This window comes from Seriola dumerili, unplaced genomic scaffold, assembly GCF_002260705.1.
Source record: "Seriola dumerili isolate Sdu_G_001 unplaced genomic scaffold, Sdu_1.0 BDQW01000191.1, whole genome shotgun sequence".
Lineage (NCBI taxonomy): Eukaryota > Metazoa > Chordata > Actinopteri > Carangiformes > Carangidae > Seriola > Seriola dumerili.
This window is the reverse complement of record NW_019174446.1, coordinates 6,976,545-7,001,594: the sequence shown is the minus strand read 5'-3', so window position 1 is coordinate 7,001,594 and position 25,050 is coordinate 6,976,545. Positions and strand designations below refer to the sequence as shown.

Below are 25,050 nucleotides of genomic sequence, written 5' to 3'. Positions count from 1 at the left end.
TCCAGAATACTGCAACCAAAACGTATCCCTGAAGAGGGAAAAGGACAGAATTTGTTTCATGTGCTTTTCTTCTGCTCCAAATCATGTCTAATTATGAAGCTGGTTTGCTCTCTCAATCACCTAATTGCCTGGAAAATCTGAAATAGTGATTCTTGTTGGAGACAGACGTGCTGTAGGTGTGGTGGCGATTTCTCAATTACCACATGTGCACGCGCGCGCGCACACACAAACACACACACATTTCATTGAGGTGCAAATGCATCAATCAGGCACATACCCAAACATACCAGGTGCCCATATGCTCACATTACTGTACCATAAAAACACACACGAGCACATATACACATAAGCCAAAAATAAAGTAAAGTAGCCCTTTTAGCTTCCTCTCTGAATAATTCAAGACAGACATGATGAGAGAAACAGACAAAACAGACCTTGGTGGTATTGTGAGATGGATATTAAGCTGAATATCCACAGTCACTGTTTTCAAGAGACTGTAAAAGGTTGTGGATAACGGATGGATGGGCTTTAACATTAGACAGGGCTTTAGATCACAGACAGACAGCAACGAAACTCGTTCAGGCTCCAGTGAATTCCTGCCCCCTCCCTCCTGAGGTGGAAGGGTGGCTAAAACAATCTTTAAATCAAGAGTTCAGTGGAGAGATGGAGAGATAAAAAGGTAGTGGAAGAGAGATATGGTACAAAAGGAGAGGAGGGAAGAAAAGGTAGAGCAACAGAGAGGCTGAGACACAAAGGAGGGACAGAGGGAGGAGTGGACAGGGACGGAAAGGCAGCCAGACAACAAGATTAAGACAGAAAGAAATCAGGGGAGAAGCAAGAGGAAAAAGCTGGCATCAGGGGAAATAAAGGATATAGAAAAAGAGAAAGAAAAAGGGAGGAACAAGAGAGATGGAATGCAAGGCAGATACAGAGAATAATTCAGAGGGCCTGTGCATTGGCCTATCATATTAAAAATGACACTGGCGCTGTGCCAAGCTGGCGGACAATAAGTAGAGGAGAGCAGAAGCAGTCAAACATGTGCCTCAATATCTGGTTGACCCCTGGGGGTAATTTATGCAAGATGTAGAGCTGGCGTTCTGTGAACTAATATCTTCAAAATCCACAATCATTCATTTATCACAATCCAAAAAGAACTTGGCTTTAGGTGTCTAGAATTAATGAATTTCTTGGTTGCAATCTGGAAGCTAGTCACAGTACCATGTGCTGGCAGAAAAATACCAGACTGCAGCAGAGAGATACTTATCCATCTGGTGCAGTACTGTGTTTGTGAGCTATTCCAGTTATTTGTGTGTGTAGGTGTGGATGCACATTGCTGTACATTGTATGCACATCCATGCAGCCCATTTGTTTCATATTATGACTCGTTATTGTTAGAATAAGTTTTGGTAACATACCAAGACAATACGTTTTTGGCAACATATTTTGAGGGGTATACATACAAATAAAATAAGAACAAAATAAGACAAAGTTATCAGTTTGTGTAAACAAGACCCGATAAAGCCTCCAGTGCCACTACACAAAAAGTATTACCCACATTAACACATTTCTTTGTGTTACTGTATGCATATACATTCAATGTGTATGTGTGTTAAGAAATATGTCTGTGTCCTTTCTGTATGACTCTTATGCTCTCCAACTGTTTCATTCATAACATCACAGAGACATTTTTAAAATTTCCCTTACGTTTGCAGAATGGCTGTCTGCCTGACCAGGTCCCATTTGGGAAGCAGATCCTCTCTGCCGAGCCGTACAGCGTATGTCCCACTGCGCATGTGAAGCGCACCTTGCTGCGCACTTTGAAGTTCCCTGCCTCCCTGCTGGCATGGGCAGGTGTGCCAGGATCCCCACAGGTGCCCGCTGAGTCGCCTGCAATGGGAGGATAACCGCACAAGCAACGAAAAGCAATGAAAACAAGAAAGTGAACATGGCATCCACTTTAACTGTCTATGTGTATGTTCACGGATGGACCCTTTTAAGTTGGGATGGCAGTGAATTACAACATGGTGTTCGTGTGTGTCAAGCTGAGGGACGATACAGAGAGGGCTCAGGCTTATACTGTACATCTTTTGAATCCTCCAGGAAGCATCTATAAAATGTGCAATGCACCAATGAGCAGTTGTCACCACGCCAACAACCTGAAGGACCAATACCTTTCACTGCTTTGACACCAGGAGCTTTCTGTCCATAAAAACAGCAGGGCCAGCATTAAAAGGCAACCAGCTGTGATTATGAGAAATGATGAATATAGTTTGACCTCTGAAGCTAAATGCATTTTCATTACCCTGAATTATCTCTCCTGTCTTTTGTTCTGTGGAGGAACATACAGTACTTTCAGTGTCTTTCATGTCTATGAATTAACTCAAAAAAGAAGATGCTGTGTCTCTTGTTAATTCTCTTTTCATGTCCCCATTAGGGCAGTCTCCAGTGGGTGAAAAAAATGGGACATGTTCTCTATCTAAGCCATAGGAAATCAGAGAGAGATGACAAGTATGGAGTCAGGGTGGTGCCACGACTACTGAACATTTTATGTTGTAATGAACAGCGAGCCAAGCTGAGTGGTATGTGAGTCATGATGGAGTCTAGGGGGGTGGGGTTTTTAGTTTTGTATTCACTTGGGACATCCTCAGAGCAAAGGAAAAGAAAAAAAAAGCATATTAACACACAACACCAACCACCACTTCAACTGCTGCTGCTGCTTCCGTTCTGCCATGGAAATGAAAACAGTAAGGAAAAAGCAAAATGTTTGGCTTCGGAAAGCAGAGTGTCAGAGAGAGAGAGAGAGACACAAAGAGAGAGACAGACTGACAGACAGACACAGATAGATATGTAGATAGATAGTTATCTAATCTGCTGCTGTGCCCGTCTATATAGTTCAGTACATGTTGTCTCTTTGTAAAGGATCTGTTTTTTATTGGCTTTCAGATCCCGTTCCTTGAGCTGTGCACACACTCTGTGCATCATTCTCTGTATGTTGGCTCCTGGTCTCCGTCTACAGAACAGCAAATAGCTGCAGTAATACTGGACTTGTTGACAAAGCCTTACTGCACAAACACCAAGCTCATATCTTCGACACACATTCCGCTGCTCTCATGTGCACAAACTGGATTTGTCAGGTCAAAGGCTCACAGCTGGAGACGAGAAGTTTGTGTGTGGCCGTGGTTAATTATGATTGTGTGTGCATATGTGCGTGACGTTACCTACCTTTGTACTGCATATACTGTATGTGTGTGTCTGTAAGAGAGTGCACTTCATGCATGTGAGTGTTTATGCGTCTTCCTGTCTTCCTGTGCATGTACTTGCAATAGCCTCGTCTTTGCAAGTGCGTGTTAAGTAAGCATACTTATTTGTTGCCTGTTTGTGTGTTTGTCCACTTCTGCGTGCATGTATGTGTGTGTATGCCTCACAGCAGCTGTCAGTGCTTCATTAGTCTCCTTCAGTTAGGTGAGGCAGCCTGGCTCGGCATGCACTGTGACAGCTATAATCTCACTAATTGGGATGGTAGTGGATTTGGTTTGAATCTGAGTTAATGTCCGTTCACCAGGCTGCCTTTGTGAGGAAATAATAAGGCCTTCAACTCAGCCATGCAACAGACGAGGACAAAAGGGGAATGGCTTGGCAAGCAGTTTTAAGCCCTGTCTTACTAATTAACAAGGGAGGACAGATGAGAGGAAGGATAGATGCATGGATGGATGCATAGCTGAGAACTGTTGCTGATGCTGGGCTAGATTTCTAAGGTATTCATATCACAAATTATTTTGTTGCTATTGCTGATGAAACATTCTGGGAATTATAATGTGCCATTTTAATAATTTTTTACTCCTACAGATAAAGCTGTCTATAGACTACTGTATGCAGCAACCTTTCTGCAAATATACAGTACTTCCACTGAAAAGCATCAAAGAGAAGTGATGGGACATCACACAGGGAATTTTCAAAAAAAGAAAGAACATTTAAATATAAATTAACACTTTCCAGATGGTTAATTTTTCTTTCTAACACTGCAGTTGTAATTGTATCACTACATCACAAGTTTTTGCTAATGTACCTGTGAAAACTATGTGCTAAAATGATGATGATAAAATGATGACTTGTTCATCATTAAGAGGCTTGATGATCTACAAAGGTTTCCTCTCTCCATTTTAAGTTGCTGATTTCATAGTTATTTAGAAGCACTGGCGCAGTATAATCCTGTGTGACAACATGAGGACGAGACATTAACAGTTTAATTACCATTATCTATAAATAACATCAATATCAACAGTGTCATAATCGTATCGCAGATGTCACGATTTTCTAAAAACCCGTTCTTCTACTTTGCTTATTCTAAATATGTAAAAATTCATAAATTGTTAGTTACATGGTTCCAAAAGGTAAAAAGGTCATTAATTCCCTTTTAGTTAAAAAAAAAAAAACAACTGCATATATTTGTCTAGTACTATGTGTTATAGAAGGATTTTTATATCAGTAAAAACTGATTAAGTAACACTTTTGTAATCTGAATACATGTATCAAAATTCATATCATCTGCTATAGCTCACCTCACCACATCCTTTTTCTTTATCTTGGTGAGTCACAGCATCATTTATTGTGATTAAATCCTCTGGTCACTGACCCAGCACTCGTATTCTGCTGCTTAAATTCCTCCAGAGGGGCTCACTCTCTAAACAGCATTTGCTCTTCGACAATTTAAATGCTTGGGAACAGATTCGTGTTGGTTTTACTTATCTCACTTTTAAAGTGATAGGTGGATGCTGATTAGATTTTGGACAAGTTAAATTAAATGGACTGAATCTAGTCTGGTATTAAATGTTTTTTTTCCCAAGATTAAAGCAGAGTATATTAGCTGTATTCCATCAGACAAACAAGACGCAGCAGAGCTGATATTGGTGGTACACAGCTCAGAGTGAGTGATAAAATAAAATATAATACAAAATTGCAAATGATCAATTTCAAAGAGGCCCATTTGTCATAACAGCAGGGTGCTGCTCAAATCATCTCAATAAAAGATGCCAAAGTGCCTCAAAAGACTAGGTGATAAATAAGAAAAAAATATCTCTCTGTGCCTTTTTGTCATTTTTATTAAAGCAAAAGCATTAAAAGTACGACTATAATTCTGGGCCTAAAAACAACTATTAAGCTAATCATCAGTAGATAATTATGCAGGCTCATCAAAAACAACAACAGACCTCACCACGTCTCAAAGTCTGTTTCGTAAAACAGAGCAAAAAACCATGTGCTCTCCTCACTATCCTAGGAGCCTAGCTTTCCTACTGCCTCACTATTTTCCAACTGTCTGAGTAAATACAAAATATTGAAGGTGAGTAGAGAGTTTGCACTCTCATTTAAAAAAGAAGAAAAAAAAAACACTGTCATACAAGCCTGCTTAAAAACATTACTTCTGGGTCAGGGATTTGAACAAACCAAGTGAACACTCAGTAAAGAGAATCCACTTAAATGGTCAGGAATGTTTAAATGTGATGGGAGGGAAGTGCACTGAGGGGATTATGGGAAAAGTTTGTAGTTCTGCAGACATACACTATAAGATGCACTTTTTTCTTCAGGTTTTCAGAAAACATCAACAGGAGAGTCCACAGCTAAATGTACTGAGCACAAGACATAAAAAGTTCTGTTAAAACCTTTGTTTCCCAGAGTCTGCATTTAGGCTGTGTTAGGGCTGATATCTCTCACTTGATTGATCATTTCAAGCAGGAATCAACATTTGCTTCTACACATACTTCAGCTGAGATGTGAAGTCATAACTTCCTATCTCTGAATCGAAAAAGAATGATGAGTAAAGCGTTATTTTTTGGGTTATTTGGCGCTGGTCCACAATTCATCAGCCCAACTGCCAGACAAACCACAAGAGCACCTGTTCTAAAAGTGAATCGCTGAAACTGCTTTGAGTAGACGGGGAATTTGAGGACAATAATGGTCAATTATTTTGGAACACAGGAACCATTAAAAAAATCCTGCTAGAGTTCCACAGGACTCTCATTTGAGTGAAAAAAATTGGCTCAGTTGGCTGATTACTATCCTGTGGAGTGTTTTCTCTGAACTTCACACAGGCCCTAACCAAATATCTCATTAATGCCAGGACTCCCAGGTACTACACCACTGTGGTGTTGTATTCATATTGTGGCTGTGTTTTGAGTATTCTGCTGACAATTTCAGTCTTACCTCCAGTGTTATTCAGCCATGCAGACAGCTTTCGTTTAGTATGCCCAGGTTTTCTTTTTTGTATTACTGGAATGCTAATACAATGAAGTTTTGTTTGTTTTGCATACAGCACTGAGAAATGTAAACATCATCAACTTGTCTCTCCAGAAACTGTGTCCTGTATAATCTACAGACATTGCTGTGAACCATTTTCATTGGACTTACTTGCTAGCAAACAAATAGTCCTCAAACTGTTGACAGTGTCTCAGTGTGACACTGAATGTTTGGAGATTGTTTCTGGGAAAAAAAAAAGATGTAGCTGGGGATTTCTTTTTGTTGTGGGTGGTGGCAGTAATCACAGAGATATCACACAGATACCTGACAACCTGAGCAAATAAAACAAACTGTGTGTGTTGCTGGATACCACTGCAGGTAAAAGAGATGTTTTGTTTATGTTTTCTGTGTTTTGTGATTTAGGTGACCAAACCTTGAAACACAACTCCTTCTATTCATTTAGAGAGCATCTCCAAGGACGCAGGGGCTGAGTTAAAATGAAAGGATGCTCCACAAATCAAACAGCTGCTCGTCCCTAATATGATACTGACATGACTGTCGTGAGGGAGAGTGAAAGAGAGAGACTTATGCTTCATAGTGTGAAAGTGTGCGGGCATGTATGTGTATGCATGACTAAATTTGTGTATTTGTGTACCTGAGCAGTGGGGCAGTGGACCACTCCAGTGACCATTTAGCTGACAGGTAAGTGATGAGTCTCCTATGAGCTGGCGGTCTCCAGAGCAGGAGTAGCGCACCGTGGAGCCAAAGGTAAACTTCTCTCCGCTCATCACTCCGTGGGGAGGTGTGCCTGGGCGGCCGCAGTCCACCTCTGCATGACAGAGAGTGAGGAGAGGAAATAAGATTATCAGTGGATGAATGAATGGATGGATGGATGGATTAGTGTTGCATGCCTCAACACACTTGATAAAATCACATCTCACACTGCTATTGGTGCTGCTGGGACAACACATTGTTTTCTATTGTTAGATAAATGGCTTTATGGAAGAAAAACATTTTTATTATTTATCATATCAGTACAAGATTCAGTGAATACTAAAGGTGTATAGAGTGTATCAGTGTGAGTTTGCAAAAAATGAGAGAAGCCCTTTTAAAATCAGCAACCAGTCCAGTATCATGCTGATCTACACTGCTGTCAACTTTGACTGAACCTATGTGTTGCAGAGAAGCTTGTGTTGAAAGACAGAGCAAGCTGAGTATATTAACATGCCTTATTTAAACAGATATCAGGTTGCTTCCTCAGAACCGCATCATTGTCACAATCTGCTCTCATGAAAAGACGATTAGATGTTACATTGTATATAAACTTAAATTAAATTCTAATCGTTTTCGGGACTGAAATATAATTTGGTACATTAATCTGTCTCTGCTATTTTATTATTCTTTTGACCTTTATGTATGTTTGTGGGAACTGTCATTTAATCAGCTCATATTGCAAAATAAGTTTCTGTGATTTTACAAAGCCAATTTCGTCAAGTGTCAGCGATACCGGGAGCCGTGAATAAACATTCAAGACAGACACTCCTGTGTATCTCTTTAATTACTGTTCCATTTGATAAAATAAATGATGTGCGTCATCTCTCTACCATGAAATGAAGTGCTTTCGGAGCCTGTGTGCAAAATGTAGAGGTTTACTTTAGATGATTTCCCTGGAAATAGGTCATTACTGTTGGCAGCCTCATACAAAAGCAGAGTGTACGATGAGCCAGGTGTTCGAGAGCAACATTACAACCTCACATAACCCCTACAGTTCATGGATGGTTGTTGTTATAATTTGAGCACTTAGTTCAGAGGGAACATTAGCTATAGCCTGAACAACTGGTCCTATGACAGTTTCCCCCATTTCTCAATTAGGCAGTGTGCAACCATAAGCCATAACCATAAGCCACTGGGGCACCGAACATTACACAGATGCTCCCAGTCACGGCATTCAGCAACTTGTACCATAAAAACTCTAGAAGCAAATGGGAATGCAAACAACGTTGTGGACACTCAATCAAGAGTGAAACTTTCTCCTAATTTGCCTTTCATTTTAAGTGTATTAATTCATTAAAATCTGTGGAGAACACACCAGTTACAAAGAAAGTGGATAGACTAATGCACTGAACAGTGGACAGGCATAGACAATTAAACAGCATGAATTGTAATGAGACTAGTTATCAATTTTCAGTTGATTTGTGGTCAATGTAACAAGAAGGAAGCCCCTGTACCGATGCATTCTGGCAGAGGTTTGTCCCAGTGGCCAACTGGCTGGCATGTGAGCACCGATGAGCCGAACAGGTAATATCCAGGGTTGCAGTCGTAGAAGACCACACTGCCGAATGTGAAGTTACCGTGCTCAATCTTACTCTCCCGGATAGAGTTGACAGGGATACCTGGATCTGTACAATTTACCACTGTATGAAAAAGAAAAGAAAAACACAGTTATGTCATCATGACTTATTCAGTTAGTTTAATCATAATGGGAAAATGCAGACAGCAGAGTACTGACAGCAGTCCTATTAATTTTTATTGCTGCAAGGATATTTCAAGCAAGACAGATGTTTTCAATGTAATTTTAGGCAAATTACTGTTGGGATACCATAGTTGAATGTTGAAAAGAGGCCTTTTACCCTTTCCTAGTATTCCTGTTGCCCTGAGTGCAGTCTTATGTCTATCTATGGATTCAGTATCGTATCTATAGTATATGCTCCTTATGATAAGGGTGCTGTGATATTGTAATAATGGGTAACAGAACTGTTCCTGGCAACTTTTCAAATTAAATCTGTTTATTGCGGTTTTCTGTGGTAATGTAAATGAATTATTGATGTACATAACAGGATAGTAAATTTTACTCAAAGTCAAAGTGAATATTCGAATTCTTGGCAGGATTTCCAAATCCATCTCTGAGAAGATTTTTATAGTCTACATCATACCAATGAATAGCAGGCAATGAACTACAGCATATATTGATTCTTATATAGACTATGATATTATACATATAGTATTGTATAGTAACTACATTGTAAAGTATTTGTCATAATACTTAGATCATTTATGTGTGATGGGTTTCTATAATTGCCTTTGCCTACATTAAGTCAACTGTAGTCATGTAAACTGTATGTAACAAGTGAACAGTATCTGGGCAAGTTGTAGTCTTTCAAAAACAATTTGACTTCAACATGGCACCGAGTAAATAACAAGACACCACTTAACAATCATGTGGCAATCTGCCTCATTAAACTCCACCAGTATCATTTCTGGGTATCTGACTTCTCTTTCCTGGAAGCTGTACGGTCTTTTCTTTTTGGTTGAAGCGTCATTTGCATAAATGCAATCTGTCAACATGTTCACTTGTGAGTTAATAATAGAAGTGCTGATATGACCTGATCAGTGGCTTCTTCTGTTTGTTCTACAAACAGTGAGACAATTGAGTCCAGGCTATATTTAACCACTGTCAATAATAATAGCACATCGGGCTCCTCCTACTGAAAACAAAAGGCACATCTATTGTCACAAATTCCCAAGCATCCATTTCAGAAGCAGCTGAATGTTTCAAAACCAGACTGCTGACAAGGTGCTTCAGACAGCTGAAAGTAGGTGAGGGTGACGTTAAGTTCAGAGCAACATCAAATTAAATCAATAATGTAAATGTGCAACAAAGCTGGCTTAATGTGAGAAAATGTTAGTTGGAACAAACAGACATATTTTGACAAAGTGAGTCATGACAGTTTAATATGATTTTACTCTTTTGATCTTTTACCAGGTCTGTCTCTACGGTGCTATTCACAGTAATGAAATTGTGTCTTTACATCTGACTGCCAACAAAACTCATGTCAAGAGGAGAGATATTTTTAAATAGGCAAAGTCTGGCAAATCTAGCTGTGGCCGACTAAATCCAGTTGGCAGACCAATTAAAGCCACATTCAAATAAATCTTTTTTTTCATTCAATGTTTTAATGATCCCTTCCTGATATGTTGCCATGATTTATAGGATTTTTAAATTAGTTAAGACCATAAAGTACTTACCTTTATTTACCACATCTCTCACACTGCATCAACTATCTGTCTCAAAGGCAAATATGAAAAATAGCTTTTTTCCAAGCATCATTAAAACTGAAAACTTCAATCATAGTCTACAATACATTTGGGCTTTATAGTTTGGGTCCTTTCTATTTTGGGGACAATATTGCAACGTGTGGAAAATATTTCCAAAATTATTGTCAAAACTGCCAAAATTATTTGAGGAAAACAAGTAAACATTTCTCTGGTGTGGTCACGCCAGTCTGGATTGCTGCTGATTGTAAACACACCACTAATGAGCCTAACCTGGGCAAAATAAAAATTGGACACAACTAACACGCAGGCACCATCTGACACACCCATTAAGATATCTTCCACTGAATGTACTCTGAGCTTTCTTGCCTTCAAAGTAATCTCTCCCTGCAGCAGGCTTCTTGGTAAAAAAAATTGGCAGTAGAATTGTGGAAACAATTCCCCATTCACTCATCGCTCTCCATACATTCTGCTGCGAGCTCATTATTGCTGTTTTCCCACATTCATTCTGAGGCCAGGGCTCCAGATGTTGTTACTTAATGCTGCAACCAGAGAAGTAGAACAGATAGTGACTTTTCTCATTCGAATCAATAGATGTGTGAGCACCGCATCTATCAATTCTGCTTCTGTGTCTGCATCATGGCGGTCAATGACTGCTGATTTCTGAATGATCATGATAAATCTGGTGGCTGCTGAATTTTTGCAGGCATCTTAACGTCAGATTCCTGAACCATCACAAAGCACTTGCAAAAGCTATTTCATTCTGTTCCAACACTTTGGCTGGATTTTACTTCTGCTTGCTGGCAGCTGCCGCTCCCACTGATGGCTAGCCTGATTCACAGAAGCAGAATTAGATAGAATTGGCTTCTGTTGAAGTGTTGAATGAAAACACCTTCAGCTGTATCGACGCACTAAGAGGTACCCTCCTCAGAAATAGATCAGATGCAGGTGGTTAATGAGATGCGTATGAATATGATGCACTTTCTGGTGCCAAGTTCTCGGATCAACTCTTGCTTGTGACTCCTGTTTGCCTTAACTCCTGAGGCGATGTCTGCGCTCTGAGCCTTGGCTAAACATGCTGGCAGAGACAAGCAGCTTTTTAGTTTAACTGTCAAGATACATGTGCAGCCTTCTGATACTTGAAGTCAGTCAAGCCGCCGGAGCTCTGTGGCTGGACCTTACCTCTGCATGTTGGTGGCTGCTGGCTCCACTGGCGGTTGGCCTGGCACTGAGCTGTGGAGGGTCCTTCAAGGGTGTAGCCTTTGTTGCAGGAAAAGCGCACGACGTCATTATAGTTGAAGCCGTCACCTGTGGTGCGGCCATAGATGGGGCTACCGGGGTGGCCACATGTGACAGCTGCAGTCAATGTGCATCATTCAGGGACGTGAGTAGAAGGAGAAGGTAGGGTGGAGGATGGAAGATGAGAGGAGACATGATACAAAGAAAAGGTAAAGGGGAGGGGGGAGAGAAAAATACAGAGTGTGTGGAGAGATAGAATATGGGAGAGACAATTCAATAAAAATGATCAATAGGTGACGTACAGTGACACCTATCATAGGAATATAATTATCATATAATTAACCTCAGAAGACAACGGGCGAATTACAAATCAAGCCATGATCTCAATTGGGAAAGGCTAAGCAGCACATTTCAGTCCATCAATAGGTGAATAGGAGATTGAGAATCACATTATGGGGATATGCATCGACTATTGACCGCACCTTCTCCGATTAAAGGAGGAGGAAGCTTTGGGAATTGCAAGAAGCTTTTTAATGCCGATTTAAATGTTTAAATTATTTAGAAATGCTAAATAGAAATAGTTCAATCAAATCATTATGTTTTTATCTAGCCTTCTTTAGTAAATTTATCTAATTAAAATCCAGGAGTGGAAAGTAAAAATATCCCCATTAGCTCTTTTGCATTTGAACAGTAGTGTCTGCAGAAAAAAAAACAAGTGGCTCGTCTTTGTCACAGAAATGCAGGAAAACACCCTGTCCATCTTAATTTTGACCTACTCAGTGACCTAAAAATTCTCTCAGGCCTGCAAAAAACAAACCAATCATTCATATTATTCCCCCTTCCCACCCATTCTCTTCCCTTTCCTTGACACATAAAGACACTTGCGCACTCCAACTCCAACCCTTGTTGCAGTCAATCAGTCAGCAAGAAATTGTGTTAGAGTACTTACAGATACAAACTGGGAGCTGTCCAGACCAGTTGTGGTCCTGCTGACAGATCCGTACTGAGGAGCCAATGAGCCTGAATCCAGGGTTGCACTGGTAAACTACTGTGTCCCTGTAACCGAAGTTTTCCCCGATCACCTGCCCATTCACGATCTGCTCTGGCACACCACAGTGACCGGCTGTAGGATGATGGGGGGAAAAAAAACATACTTTAAATAATAATATTGAATTCAATTATTGTGTATGGTATTTATAACACTCTGCTGTCAGAATAATATTCAGTTGTAGCCAATGCGGAGGTCCAATTTTTGCACTAGATGCAATGCACTTTTAACCTGACGTGCCAGATGGTTTGTTACACAGACCCATCTGGGGAGTCTTTGTTGGAACCTGTTTGGAGAAGGGCAGGCACTTTCAAAAAAATACTTTACAGGTGATTGGATGAACCATCTGTCTATCACGGGCTAAGTTTAACCAATTGGGTTCTGCATCCTTTACATTTTCTTTCCACTACCAGTGGAGCCAGTTGGTAAATCAAATCAAAGTCTTTCCGGGCCAGAGAAGAGCGAAAATATCTTTTCCACTGAGAAAAGCCTTCAGTGCTGTTCTCTAGTCTTCTTTCAGTGAAGAAATACTTTCTAGTTCTGATACAACTGATGCTATAGCAGTAAAGGATGGCAAGATGGATTCTTGGAAGGCTGGTGGAAGGTAAATGTTATTGGCATTATAAAAATTATCTCAGCCAATCATTCAATGGTGCAATACTTATACTAATTTAACTTTCTAGAATTTGAGAATAATAATCCGCTGTAGCACCCACTGAACTAATGGATGATAGTTCCAGGGTAGAAACACAATTTTGTTTGTGTTATCACGTTTGAATAACTTTGCATTTTGACAACTGTATTATAAAATGAAATGAGATGATTTAAAAGGTCCTGGAATTATAATGCAGCCAAACAAAATTAGTTGGTGTATTCATGAAACATATTGGATTTGGAAAGCATTTTTCAGCTCATTATCTCTGAATTATTATTTCTAAATTTACACTGGCTTCAGCGTCACTTGTGGTGATAACTCAGCTTTTCTCATCTACAGTAGACAGAGAGATGCATGTGAAACTCCTCAAAATCTGTGCAATACACTCATGCACGTAATCGTATTACTTTCAGCAACAATAAATCCCTTTCAGAGAGGAGGAATCTTGCTGAGATTTCCACTGCCACTTAAAACCTGGGAAATTGCCACTGACTGTGAGTCTGATTTCCCTAATTTACTCCTGTGCCCAGAAACTCAGCCGAGCATTTTATTATCACGCTCCAGTTGAGAGGAGCTAGATTCTATGAAGATAGCCCTGAAGTAGGCGACTATCCTGAGAGGTCCCTGGCTATGTTAACACAGTCATATCACTAAACAAGAGAGAGGTGCCCTTCTTTTAATGAACTGAACCAATCTTGAGCTGAGCTTGGAGTGCTGGTGCCACAGGGTTGATAAACGGACTAATACATCTGCCAGGGAAACCGTCACATTCTGCTGCTGCGTGGGTTTGAATGCAGCTCAAGTAATTACGTATGTCTCATTTTCTTCCACAGTACAGAGCTGTGACGAGCTGTGGTAAGCTAAGCTGTTGCATATTTTCTTGTTTATATATCTTAACAACAGCTCAAATTGTGCTGGTACAGCTTGGCAAATGTCTTTTAGTTTCAGGCCAGCTGTGCCTCTATAGCTGCTCTCTCAAATGTAGCATTTTAGAAACAGCAAATCACACTGACTTGGAGGTTTTACTGTACAGCTCCCAGCTCCAATCCACTTAAAGTAGTTGCCAAAAGTGTTTGCACATTTGTACAACAACTTTTACCCTTATGATCTTTACAAGGTCAGAAACAGTCTGACGTGAGCAAGTGGCAGTGATAAGTACCTGCATGCATGATGTAGCTCAATGAACCAAACAACAAAAAAAACTCTGCATCTTTCTGAATGTTTAACGTCATTGCAAGACACACTTGGCAACAAAACTTATTATAGCCACCCCTGCTTCCCCATCTGGCTCTATTCTGGGCATGTTGACCCAACAAAAAAGGTCATGCTCCGTCTAAACAGATCCCCAGCAGTGTCTGACCCAGGTCAAATCTGTCCTTTATAAAGTTAAAGAGAACATCTAGACTCTGCTTACCCAGGCACTGAGTCTCCATCCCACTCCAAAGGCCGGACAGGAGACACTCTCTTACAGTAGATCCAGTTAAAACATAGCCAAGGTTACAGCTGAAAATGGCTGATGCTCCAAAGGTAGTTTGGGTCCCAATTTTCTTCCCATTAGGAGGAGTGGGCAGATCACCACAGGAAATGACTGCAATAAGATGAAGAGGATAGTAAGAAAAAAAAAAAAAAGAAGGAAATGGAGAGGCAGGGAATGAAAGAACCAGACACCAGGAGAGTGAGAGAGAACAAGAGAGAAAGAGGAGTCGGATGTTGGCTTACATCTTCAGAGTCGATGGGAGAGCACAGTCATTTACACCCATCTTACCGACCTTAATGCGATAAAAGAGTGACCTGTGCTATCTCATGGGGAGGATAATGATGGTGTTTGCCTTTGTCCCAACATCTTTCATCATACTGGCTGGCATCTCCTTTTGCCATTACACAGGTTATTCAGCTCTTTTGCGTCTCAAAAAGTAGTTTCCATGGCAGCATAGAAAACCTTTTATTTTCCATCCGCACAATAAACAATATCTAACCTCAGCTGAGTAGGGAATATGTGAAGAGTACAAAAGTGAATCACTGAGTTGCTGATTAAGTGAGCTGTGAATAAGGTATTCATTCTTCAAGTCTTGTAATGTTACAGTCTATGAATCTACTGCACCTGAGGTGAGATGGGACATGGATTTTTCAATTTGGCTGGATAACAACGTTCCTTTCCATTCTATCTTTTCTATGAAACTAATCAAACACACCTACAGTATGTTTGTGAGAAGGGAATATGTGCTATGTGTGTCTATCCACTGATGTTATTTTCATGATAGTGCAATGATTAAATATTATCTTGGAACATTACATTTATTATATTTCAGTGGGGAACTGTGAGGGCCTTCTAGGCCTTCAGAGAAGGCCAAATATATCAGCATTTTAAATCTTATATTTAATCTCTTTTATTTAATAATTATTTTTTCCTCATTCTAATTTTAGACTAATTTTCTATCAAGTTTGATGATACAAGTTTATTCTTTGGGATAAACCCCTTGAGATGCATCGCCTCAGTTTCAAGGGGGTCCTAACATACAATACTAATAAACATGAAAACACAAAACAGAACAACAACTGACAATTCAACAAACACACAACAGATAAGACAATAAGCACACATATATCAAAAATCACAAAGTTTGCCTCAGAAATTACAGGGTTACTGTCCTAAAATCATGAAAATAGATTAATCCAATCAAATTTTGTTGCCTAGCCAGAGAAAAGTTTAGCTGGCACACTCACTGGTTAGGACTTCAAACCTGGTACAGAAGGCCTAAAGCAGAGTGGGGTTGAAGGCCTCACAGTTCACTATTGTTATATTTACATTACATTTCATTTTGGCTCAGTTGAGTTTTCAAGTGATCTGCATTTTAGTCTTCTTTTCTTATTTTGTAGGCCCACACCTACACTCCAAGAAGGACAGATCATAAAGACCTCATAATGTTAGACAAGGGTTCACTGTTTAGCTTCTATGATGACTGACAGTGTCCATATCGAGCCACTACTACCCTCTGCAGGTATGGAAACCAAGGTCTTATAGATAAGTTTTCAGTCCAGACAAGGATGAGTGAAGTAGGCAAAGGACATGACACACGTGGCAGTAGTTTGGTAAGAAATGGCACTATGTTCAGGTTCAAGTGACCAACAGAGTCTTCATATATATTTATTTGGGTATGGTACGGGAATGTGCTACCACGTGTAAACATGTGATACCGAGGGGTATATACCTAAGGATATATACATCCTATCGGACCAGACATATTCAGGAATTAATGTGGCACTACTCTGGTTCACATTGGACTTCTCATCATTTTCTCCTCGATGCATCAACCTTTCACTAAATACTTCTGCCTGAGACATCTGAATCTGTACTCCTGGTGAACGCATTTTCTTCAGTTCACAAGAATTTCTACCACAATGACTGCGTGATCAACAAGTGACGTGTTGCTGCAGAAGTCACTTACTTCTACACCGAGGCCTCTCGCTCCTCCAGCTCCACACCCCATTTGCCAGGCACTGGATGTGGGCAGGCCCAACACGGTAGTATCCAGGGTTGCAGGTAAAGATTATTTTGGTACCATACTCATAGTGCGAACCATTGACTATCCTCCATTTCCCATGGTCCAGAGAGAAAGAGCTGAGACTGGGGCACATCATGACTGTGGCAAAAGGGAAAAAAAAAAAAAAAAAAAAAGAGAAGAGGGGATTCAGTCAGGAGTGGACATTGTTGTTTTTGGATTATTCAAATGGGATGACTTCTGTTTCAATTTCTTCTCTTATCCCTTATACACACAGTGCTAAGTCAAAACCTCTAAACATATGTAACAACCCAGCAGTCTAGAGGAAATACAAATAGGCCAGTTGCAAAGAAAAAAAAAATCATTACAATAAACTAATAAAACTTTTTCTGCGGTATACAAATGTTCTTCTACAACAAAGCTGTTTCTGAATTGGCACCAAATGAGTTTCAAAACAAACTCTGTTTCCATTTCTGCTGTGAGACACATATACAGTAGGGAATAAACATTGGTCTCAATTGTAAACAATGCTGTCAATCACTCATTATACTATACTCGTTATAACTTTCAAACTAGGAGTTGCACTGGCATGTAAAATACTCACCCCAGGCCCAGTTATATTTCCTCTCAACTATTTTTTCCCTTTCATCTGTCCATCTTATCATAACTACCCAACAAGTTAGTGTAGACCACAACTCCTGTCTGTGTTTGGACTGCACCTTACATTACAATACAATCTTTTGTTATAACTGTTTGATACTCCACAACTTCTCCAGAGGATTTTTCAAACTCTCTAAATTCCAAAATCAGTCTCTTCTCCATAGCTCTTTCCAATCATCATCTCTCAACTTCTCCCTTCCCACAGTACAATGGTTCGTTGCGCCCCCCCCCCAGAATCCTCAACTCACCGATGCATCGGGGTATCTTGTTGTGGTTGCTCCAGGTGCCGTCTGGCTGGCAGACTGTGGTCGTCAGCTCTTTGGAGGAGAGCCGGTAGCCGCTGTTGCAGAAGTAGGTCACCCGTGTGCCGACGGAGTAATCAGCAGCAAGCACACCTCCATTCACTGGCGCACTGGGCACACCGCATGACACAGCTGCAGGTGGCAAGAGGACCATTGTCGACACACATGTTTAAGAACAATAGATGATAAATTCTATAGAGATTTGAAGAGAGAAGCCTCGTTAACACAAGCATTGTAGGTAGGCACATATTCACATAGCAGTCACATGTATGTGTGCATGTGCTCTCACCAGTGTTGGGAGGGCAACCCCCCTTTGTGCTACACAAGCGATGTTGTGTGAGTTTATCAATTTACACAAGCAGCTATTCGTTATGTTTTTTTGTTTTTTTTCAAACGCTTACAATTTTAGTAGGTTAAAACCCACCAGGAAATAATCACTATGCTGACACTGAACGGCCTTGTAGAGTTCCGACAACAGACGGTATTCATGATAGACACGTTGTCACGTGTCACAGCAGGAATTGCACAGGTAAAATGAACAACATTAATAACGAATTCTTAGTTGAGCCACTTCCAGAGCCCTGGTGCTGTGCATGCTGGCTGATTGTAATGGCTTACTGGTTCACTTGATGGAACTGAGCCATCATTAACAAAATGAGTTGCACCAGTGCTTTTCCTGCTACGACAAGTCAAAAAGTCTATTAGAGGGTCACTGCAGAAGTGCTATATGTCCAAAACAGTACGCCTACCTCAACAGCCAACATCAAGTCAGAAAACAAGGGTATTTACTCCAACCTAAAGCATTTAATAATGATGCCGAAACGCTTGTGTCACATTAACACTTAACCAGGACATTTGCTTATACTGTATATATTAGAGACCACTGAATCCATAAAACTGCTCTCAATAGCTAGAAAAATTCATGCAAGTATTATATATAGGACTGGCCCCATGAGGAAAAATCTATGCAGCCACTTCAGAGTCGAGGGAATCTGACAGAGAGGTATGTTATTAAAGTTAAAGTCCTCCACAAATCTCATAAGGTCTTTCCTTATAAGATATTATAGCAATAGATATGGCTATAGCAATTAGAAGTCAAAGAAACTTACAGGATTTGTTAGATTGACATTTTATACTTTTTTCATTTGTGGGTAATTCTGAAAACTCAATACTGACTCACTTTTAATGAAGACTAAGTCATTAAAGTGACTAGCACATCCAATAAGGCCACTAATTTCGACAGTAACTCTTCACCACATGCAGAAGCATGAAGTACTCACACACACAGAAAAACTCCCACGCAGCGCTGTGTCCTTACCCCTAAATCTGTGTTGCTGTGGCCTCAGAGCTTAAACCAGACAGAAATCTCAAGCAACTAGTTTTCAAGGTGTTTATCATCAGAGCCAAGTCAGAGCGAGTGAAGAGTCGGGAAACCAACATCTGCAGGCCCACACTAAATTGGAACAGTTATGCAAACACACACGTCGTAAAATGGTGCAGCGATGGTAGCTGCACACTGAGAAACATCAAAGGTAGGAATCTGCCAGCATAGCCTGGAGCCATTACATTGCCCCTCACCACCCCATGAGAGAATCAATCAACATTCATTTGTGAGTACTGTTAAATCACAATCTATCAGATACTAATCTCAAGCACCAAAAACTTTTCTACAGTGCAGATGAAAAGTTTCGACTTAGAAAGACTGAATGCTTTAAAATCATTAAAGCTAAGGAGGTCAGTGGTCCTGAAACATTATTTTAGGTCATCGCTCTTTCTCTGAGATGCATGAGCAACACGGATAACCTAATATATTGTACATTCTCAACCTATCATACATTATGAATTGGAAAAAATGGAAGACTGAACACTGCATCTAGCAGATAGCAGATGGACAGCATCTGTACCTATATATTAGTTCATTTGCAGCAATGGTTGAGTTTATGTGCTTTGGAAAAACTGTGTGCAATTACCAAACTAACGGAATCAATCACAGGTGTGAAGTGTTTTTAAATCATTTTGAAGTACGTGACATACATATTTTGATATCACTGCATCATGATAAAATGCAATTGAGCACACCATCTGTTGCTGTTTGCTCCTGTGTGAGTATGTGTATCTCTGCTAGTGCATGCAATCATGCACACCTAAATGCACACAATTCACATGTGCACATCAAAGAACCCAATTAGTTGAGTGAGACCCAGCAACAGCAGACACTGCATGCTAATGGCAAGTTAGCCAAAGTAATTTGAAGAAGTGGAAATTGACAGAAGAAGGCCGGATTGATTTCTGTTTCCTTTCCACCTGATAGGGTACTGCTCTCAATCAGGCTGGATTCAGTTGAGCTGCTAACAACACAGGAATGGGGCTTGGGCTGAGACACTGCTGCCCTAAGCGCCTGCCTGCCTGTCTGCCTGCAGAGCGTAGGGGTCCAGAGGCAGTGACCAGAAGAACAAGGAAAGAAGCTGGCTGAAGTTGGAAATAAAAGGCTGCCAGGGCCAGTGAGCTCACCTTGACACGCAGGAACTGGTGCGTCCCAGGCGTAGTAGCCATAGGTGGTCTTCTTGCACACAGCTGTGCCCTTTCCGATCAGCTTGTACCCCCTGTCGCAAGCCCAGCGCACCATGCTGTTGAGATGACCCCCGGTCTGGCTCACTACAAAGCCATGTTGCGGGGAGTCTGGGGTACTGCAGTACATTGCTACAATAGATTGAGGAATAAAGGAACAGGGGAGAGGATGGGGCAAGAATGGTAAGGCAAAGGAGAGGAGAGAGAAATGGGAGAGAAGGTGAGAATGAAGTCAAGGGAAGAGGATATTGAACAGTTAAGCAGAGACATTAAGCAGAGAAAAGGATGAGATGCATTAACAAAGCTCCTCTGGAAAAAGACTCAGGTGAACATTTTTAGTCACAGTAAGGCTCCTTTCTAAATGCAGAAAGATAATGAGGGAAAATGCCCGAGGAGTGTCACACCTCTTTTGCATATTCAGTTAACACATGTGATACCTGCAGTTATTTGTTCCATAGCCTTACTTTCCCTCATCTTACAGCCCATCGAACAACAAAAAAAAAAAAGATAAATGTGATTTCCAGAATATGAGCACCAAATAGCTGATGGGACAGAAAATCCAAAGGAGTGCTATGCGCTTCATAAATGCTGTCAAACATTCTTTAAAATCAGCATGACTGGGAGATAGCAGGGATTTATGATGAAAAGACAAGCACTGGAGTTTAAGTCAGTTCCTGTTCAAGTCAATCAAGTCAAGGAGGAGTCGTCTCTACAAAATTCATCATGCCGACTTGCTTTCACGGTAACACTCCCGTGTATTAAATATAATGGAAAGACACAACATGAAATATAAATGTCTTTTGTGCTTTTTTCATTATTATTGATGCATTTCAAATGGAAGAAGATTCCCTGTGCTACTCTTGCTTAGCACCACTTGCTTTATTAAAGAGCCAATTAAGAATTTAAAACCTTTTGAAATTAAGGAGCGCAAAACAGCATGCAAGCCTTCCAGTGACTTTCTTCCTGCCTCATGGTTTTTGCGTATGAAAACATCTCCTATTGTGAGCCATTATCATTTCTGTGGAAATTCAAAATATTGTTGTAAATTAACTGATATTAAAAACTCAATAAATAATACCCTGAAACAATAACGGCACACTGTGATAAAAATCATGGGGTCATGTTGTGTACACAGAAATATGCAGTAGCTGCAGCAGAGAAGGTTCAATGAATATTTGCCCTTATGCAGTGTTATCACTTATTCAATAAAAGTGTCTTTATACAGTGCCTAAATTATAACTGCCCGAATTGTAAACCCATGACTTTTAACACTTTGCTGCAGTTTAAAGACAAAATATATTCAAATAGCACTAATAAAAAGAGAATATGATTATAAGCTGGATACATACTTTGATACTCACCCACATATCTGATGTGGAAGCCGCGTCGGTTGGTGCCGTGGTCAGAGGACCAGCGCAACAGGAGCTGGTGGCCTGTGGTGGTCAGGCTGAAGGGTGTTTCAATGTCACCACTGAGTGATGCTAAGCTCTGGCTGTAAATGTTGGGACCTGAACACAGAAGTAGACACAGACACAGACACAGACACAGACACAGACACAGACACAGACACAGACACAGACACAGACACAGACACAGACACAGACACAGACACAGACACAGACACAGACACACAGACACACACACACACACACACACACACACACAGTTTCTCAGTTCCACATCAAAAACAAGCATTAATGTAGACAGAATAGACATGCATCTTCAATGTTTTCAGAATAAACAACGTTAATTAAAGATATGTCTGAAAGAAGACCAGACCAAATATGAGTGATATTTCTAAATGGCAACTAACCATGGCATCAACCATACATTACAATTTATTTTACTGAACACATCATTGAAACCAAAAATCTAAGATACCGCATTCAGAACACGGAAGGATACACAAGATAACCCATCAGTGATTCCAATTTGATTAAATTTGCTTTATTTTATTTTATTTGCTCACTAAAAGTTTATGATAGAACTCAAACACCAAAGTCCCAGCAAAACCCACCATCAAATATTTCCAAGATGTCGAACTCCTTTTCTGTCTGGAAGAGTTCAAAGTGCAGAGTGATGTTGTAACCCTTCTCCACGTTAATCAACCAAGAACACATCTGGAGATTAGGGTAGTTTTCAGGGTAGCCTGGACTCAAGATCACCCCAGTTGAGTCAAAGCGCACCTCATGGGCTGGACATTGTACTGGGAGAAAGGTAAGAAAAAGAATAAGGGCGAGGCCACGTTAGCGGAAAACAAAGTGACGGAGGATGAATGACAGGAAGCAAGGAGAGAGGAATGGAACGAGGAAAGAGGCGAAAGAGGGGGGTGAAAGCCCAGCAGAGGCAAAAAAGCAAGATGAGGTGAGGGAAAGGAAGACAGGAATGCTCAGTGACAGTAAAAATTACATTGAAAAAATTTCAGCCAGAATGATACTGCACCTGAGGGCTGAGATGGTGAGTCTGCTGTTGTCACCAGGCTCCCCTGATATCAATCTCTCAAATAATAATACTCAGTAGGTGAGACAGCTAACTTTGTATGGAAAAATGGTGTGTGAGTGTGTGTGTGTGTGTGTGTGTGTGTGAGAGTTCATGTGTATCAGCTCAGAGCACTCCCTTAATTTCCTGTAGGTTGGCATGTCTGAAATAATGACAGTGCTGTTTCTTTCTTCTCCTTTTCTACTGGTAACACAAGTTTCTCTTCAGGGACACAAGTGAAGAAACATGACGCATATGAAAGGTTAATGCCAACAACTGTTCCAGATAAAAAGGTCACTAGAAACACTCGGACATATATCAAGAAAAGAATCTGTGGGGAAAGAACTGTAACAAAAAGCAGTGTGAATATTCCCGCTGGCAAGTCACCACAAAGTTTCAACTGGCTGAACTTGAACAGCCTTTGGCTCAAAGACAACAGGCAGATATGATCTCCAGAATGTCAAAGTCAATGATTTTCTAAATGACAATGCATTTACCACACAGACCACCAACAGCTCTGTGTGGGCACAGAGGTCAAGAAAATTTCAACATCTCAGCAACAACTAAAATTTATATGTAAATAATAAAACAAAAAGCATGGCAGGATTTGCATACAGGAGAATCAGTGTTTCCATAAACATTGATTCTCCTGTATGCAAATCCTGCCATGCTTTTTGTTTTGTGTTCATTAGGGAGGTAACAAATCTCAACTTGATCTATTCAGAAAATACATTAACATAGCAATTTAATTTTCTGACAGTTTTTCAGTAACAATCAATATTTTTCTTTGCATACTTGTATAAATGCTTTCCTGACCGGATGCTTTTGATTTTTGCATTTCTCAAAGCAGTGATACATTTTTATTTATTTCCAATCACTGTATATTCTTGATTTATTATGTTCTCTCTATTGAAAATAGAAAATTTTGACCTGCTCCCAGCTGTACATATGTAAATGCAAGACCAAAGTTGAAGAGCAATGTGCACACTGAATTTCTTTGAATTTCTTCAAGAATTTTCACTTTTGAGTTCATGGAAATTGATTATATTAAAATTGCATATTTGTATGTTTTACAGGCCACAAAGATACAAACATAAAATGCACCGCAGTGGATGGTAGTAGGTCAGGTCAGTAGTTGGTTGGTCATTTCAAGGCAGTTACACTTTAAATTTAGAGTTTAAACAGTTAGTTATTCAAGAACTTTGCTTTCTAAAGCCCACACTTTCAAAAAGAGAAAAAGAGCATGTTTCTACATGATTAAGAGACTTCATTTTGTATTTGAGATGAAAAACAAGAAAACATGGTTTGTTGCACTTGGTTTTAGCAGGAGAGTTGTGACTTTCACTGGCAATATGATGGAGTTCAGAATGGGGTCTTCAGTTGGTGCAGTTGCAGCAGTTCACACGATTGCTTCCTCAGTTCTGTCATCAGCAGGAGCCTTTGCTTTTACTGATGCCAGTGGGAATATTTGTCATACAGCCTGTGCAAAGTCACCTTAAACAACATGTGTTAAATTCGTAAGTAATTGCTATTAACAACTGCTGATTTCAATTCTAAATCCCTTTCCTACAGATTATTATACTGGGGTTACCAACCCAAAAACCCTTTATGCACTGCACAGATTCCCATTCCCTGCAGCATGTCACCATACTATACGGCTTTAAGATTTTATGTATATATTATATAATTGGCAAGATCTAATGCACTGCAAATAGAGCCATCTACTTGGTAAGAGTTTGTTATTGAAATCATGAAGCCCCAAGTACTTGTTTAATAAGCTAATGTTGCCAGGCAACAAACACAAGTCTCTCTAGTAAGCACAGTTATGGTTTAAACTGCTTTGCCTCAAACTTTAGGTGCAGGGATTAAAAAAATGAATTAGGAGAGGCTTAAAACTGTTTCAGACACCTCAATACTGCTACTTTTTAGGATGAGTTTTTAGAGAACCATGATAAGGATAGGAAGCTACCCTGAGAGCAGACCTAGGCTTACAATGTGTTATATGATTATTTGCCTACACTACAAATCTACACCTCTGCACCTTAGTGTAACACAAATGCAAAGTACAGATACTACTACCATACTGGCTCAAATCTTTTAATATTGTGAAAAATATAGCCCAAATTAAAGGCACATAAATCCAGTAAATCAATAAAAATAATAAAAAATAATCACATTTTAAATACAATTGTTTAAAAAAGCTGGTAAACATGACACAATATAGTTTACTGGTATTTCTAATTTCATTTTGTGGATAGAAGACCCATCTGATCTCAAGGGAATCAGCATTGCTTGGTATACTGACCAGCCATCCTC

General features: G+C 40.1%; 1 protein-coding gene across 1 annotated transcript in view; it reads right to left on the bottom strand.

Moving 5' to 3' along the window:
* csmd3 (CUB and Sushi multiple domains 3) overlaps positions 1–25,050 on the bottom strand; it is a 216,856-nt gene that overhangs the window by 32,062 nt on the left and 159,744 nt on the right. The window contains exons 47-57 of the mRNA XM_022753266.1: positions 22,274–22,462; positions 21,618–21,764; positions 20,200–20,388; positions 17,635–17,820; positions 16,673–16,867; positions 14,641–14,814; positions 12,473–12,646; positions 11,467–11,640; positions 8,460–8,645; positions 6,887–7,060; positions 1,705–1,887 (exon numbers count right to left, since the gene is read on the bottom strand). Of these exons, the coding sequence (XP_022608987.1) occupies positions 1,705–1,887; positions 6,887–7,060; positions 8,460–8,645; positions 11,467–11,640; positions 12,473–12,646; positions 14,641–14,814; positions 16,673–16,867; positions 17,635–17,820; positions 20,200–20,388; positions 21,618–21,764; positions 22,274–22,462 (1,971 nt within the window). The remainder of the gene's footprint in view (positions 1–1,704; positions 1,888–6,886; positions 7,061–8,459; positions 8,646–11,466; positions 11,641–12,472; positions 12,647–14,640; positions 14,815–16,672; positions 16,868–17,634; positions 17,821–20,199; positions 20,389–21,617; positions 21,765–22,273; positions 22,463–25,050) is intronic.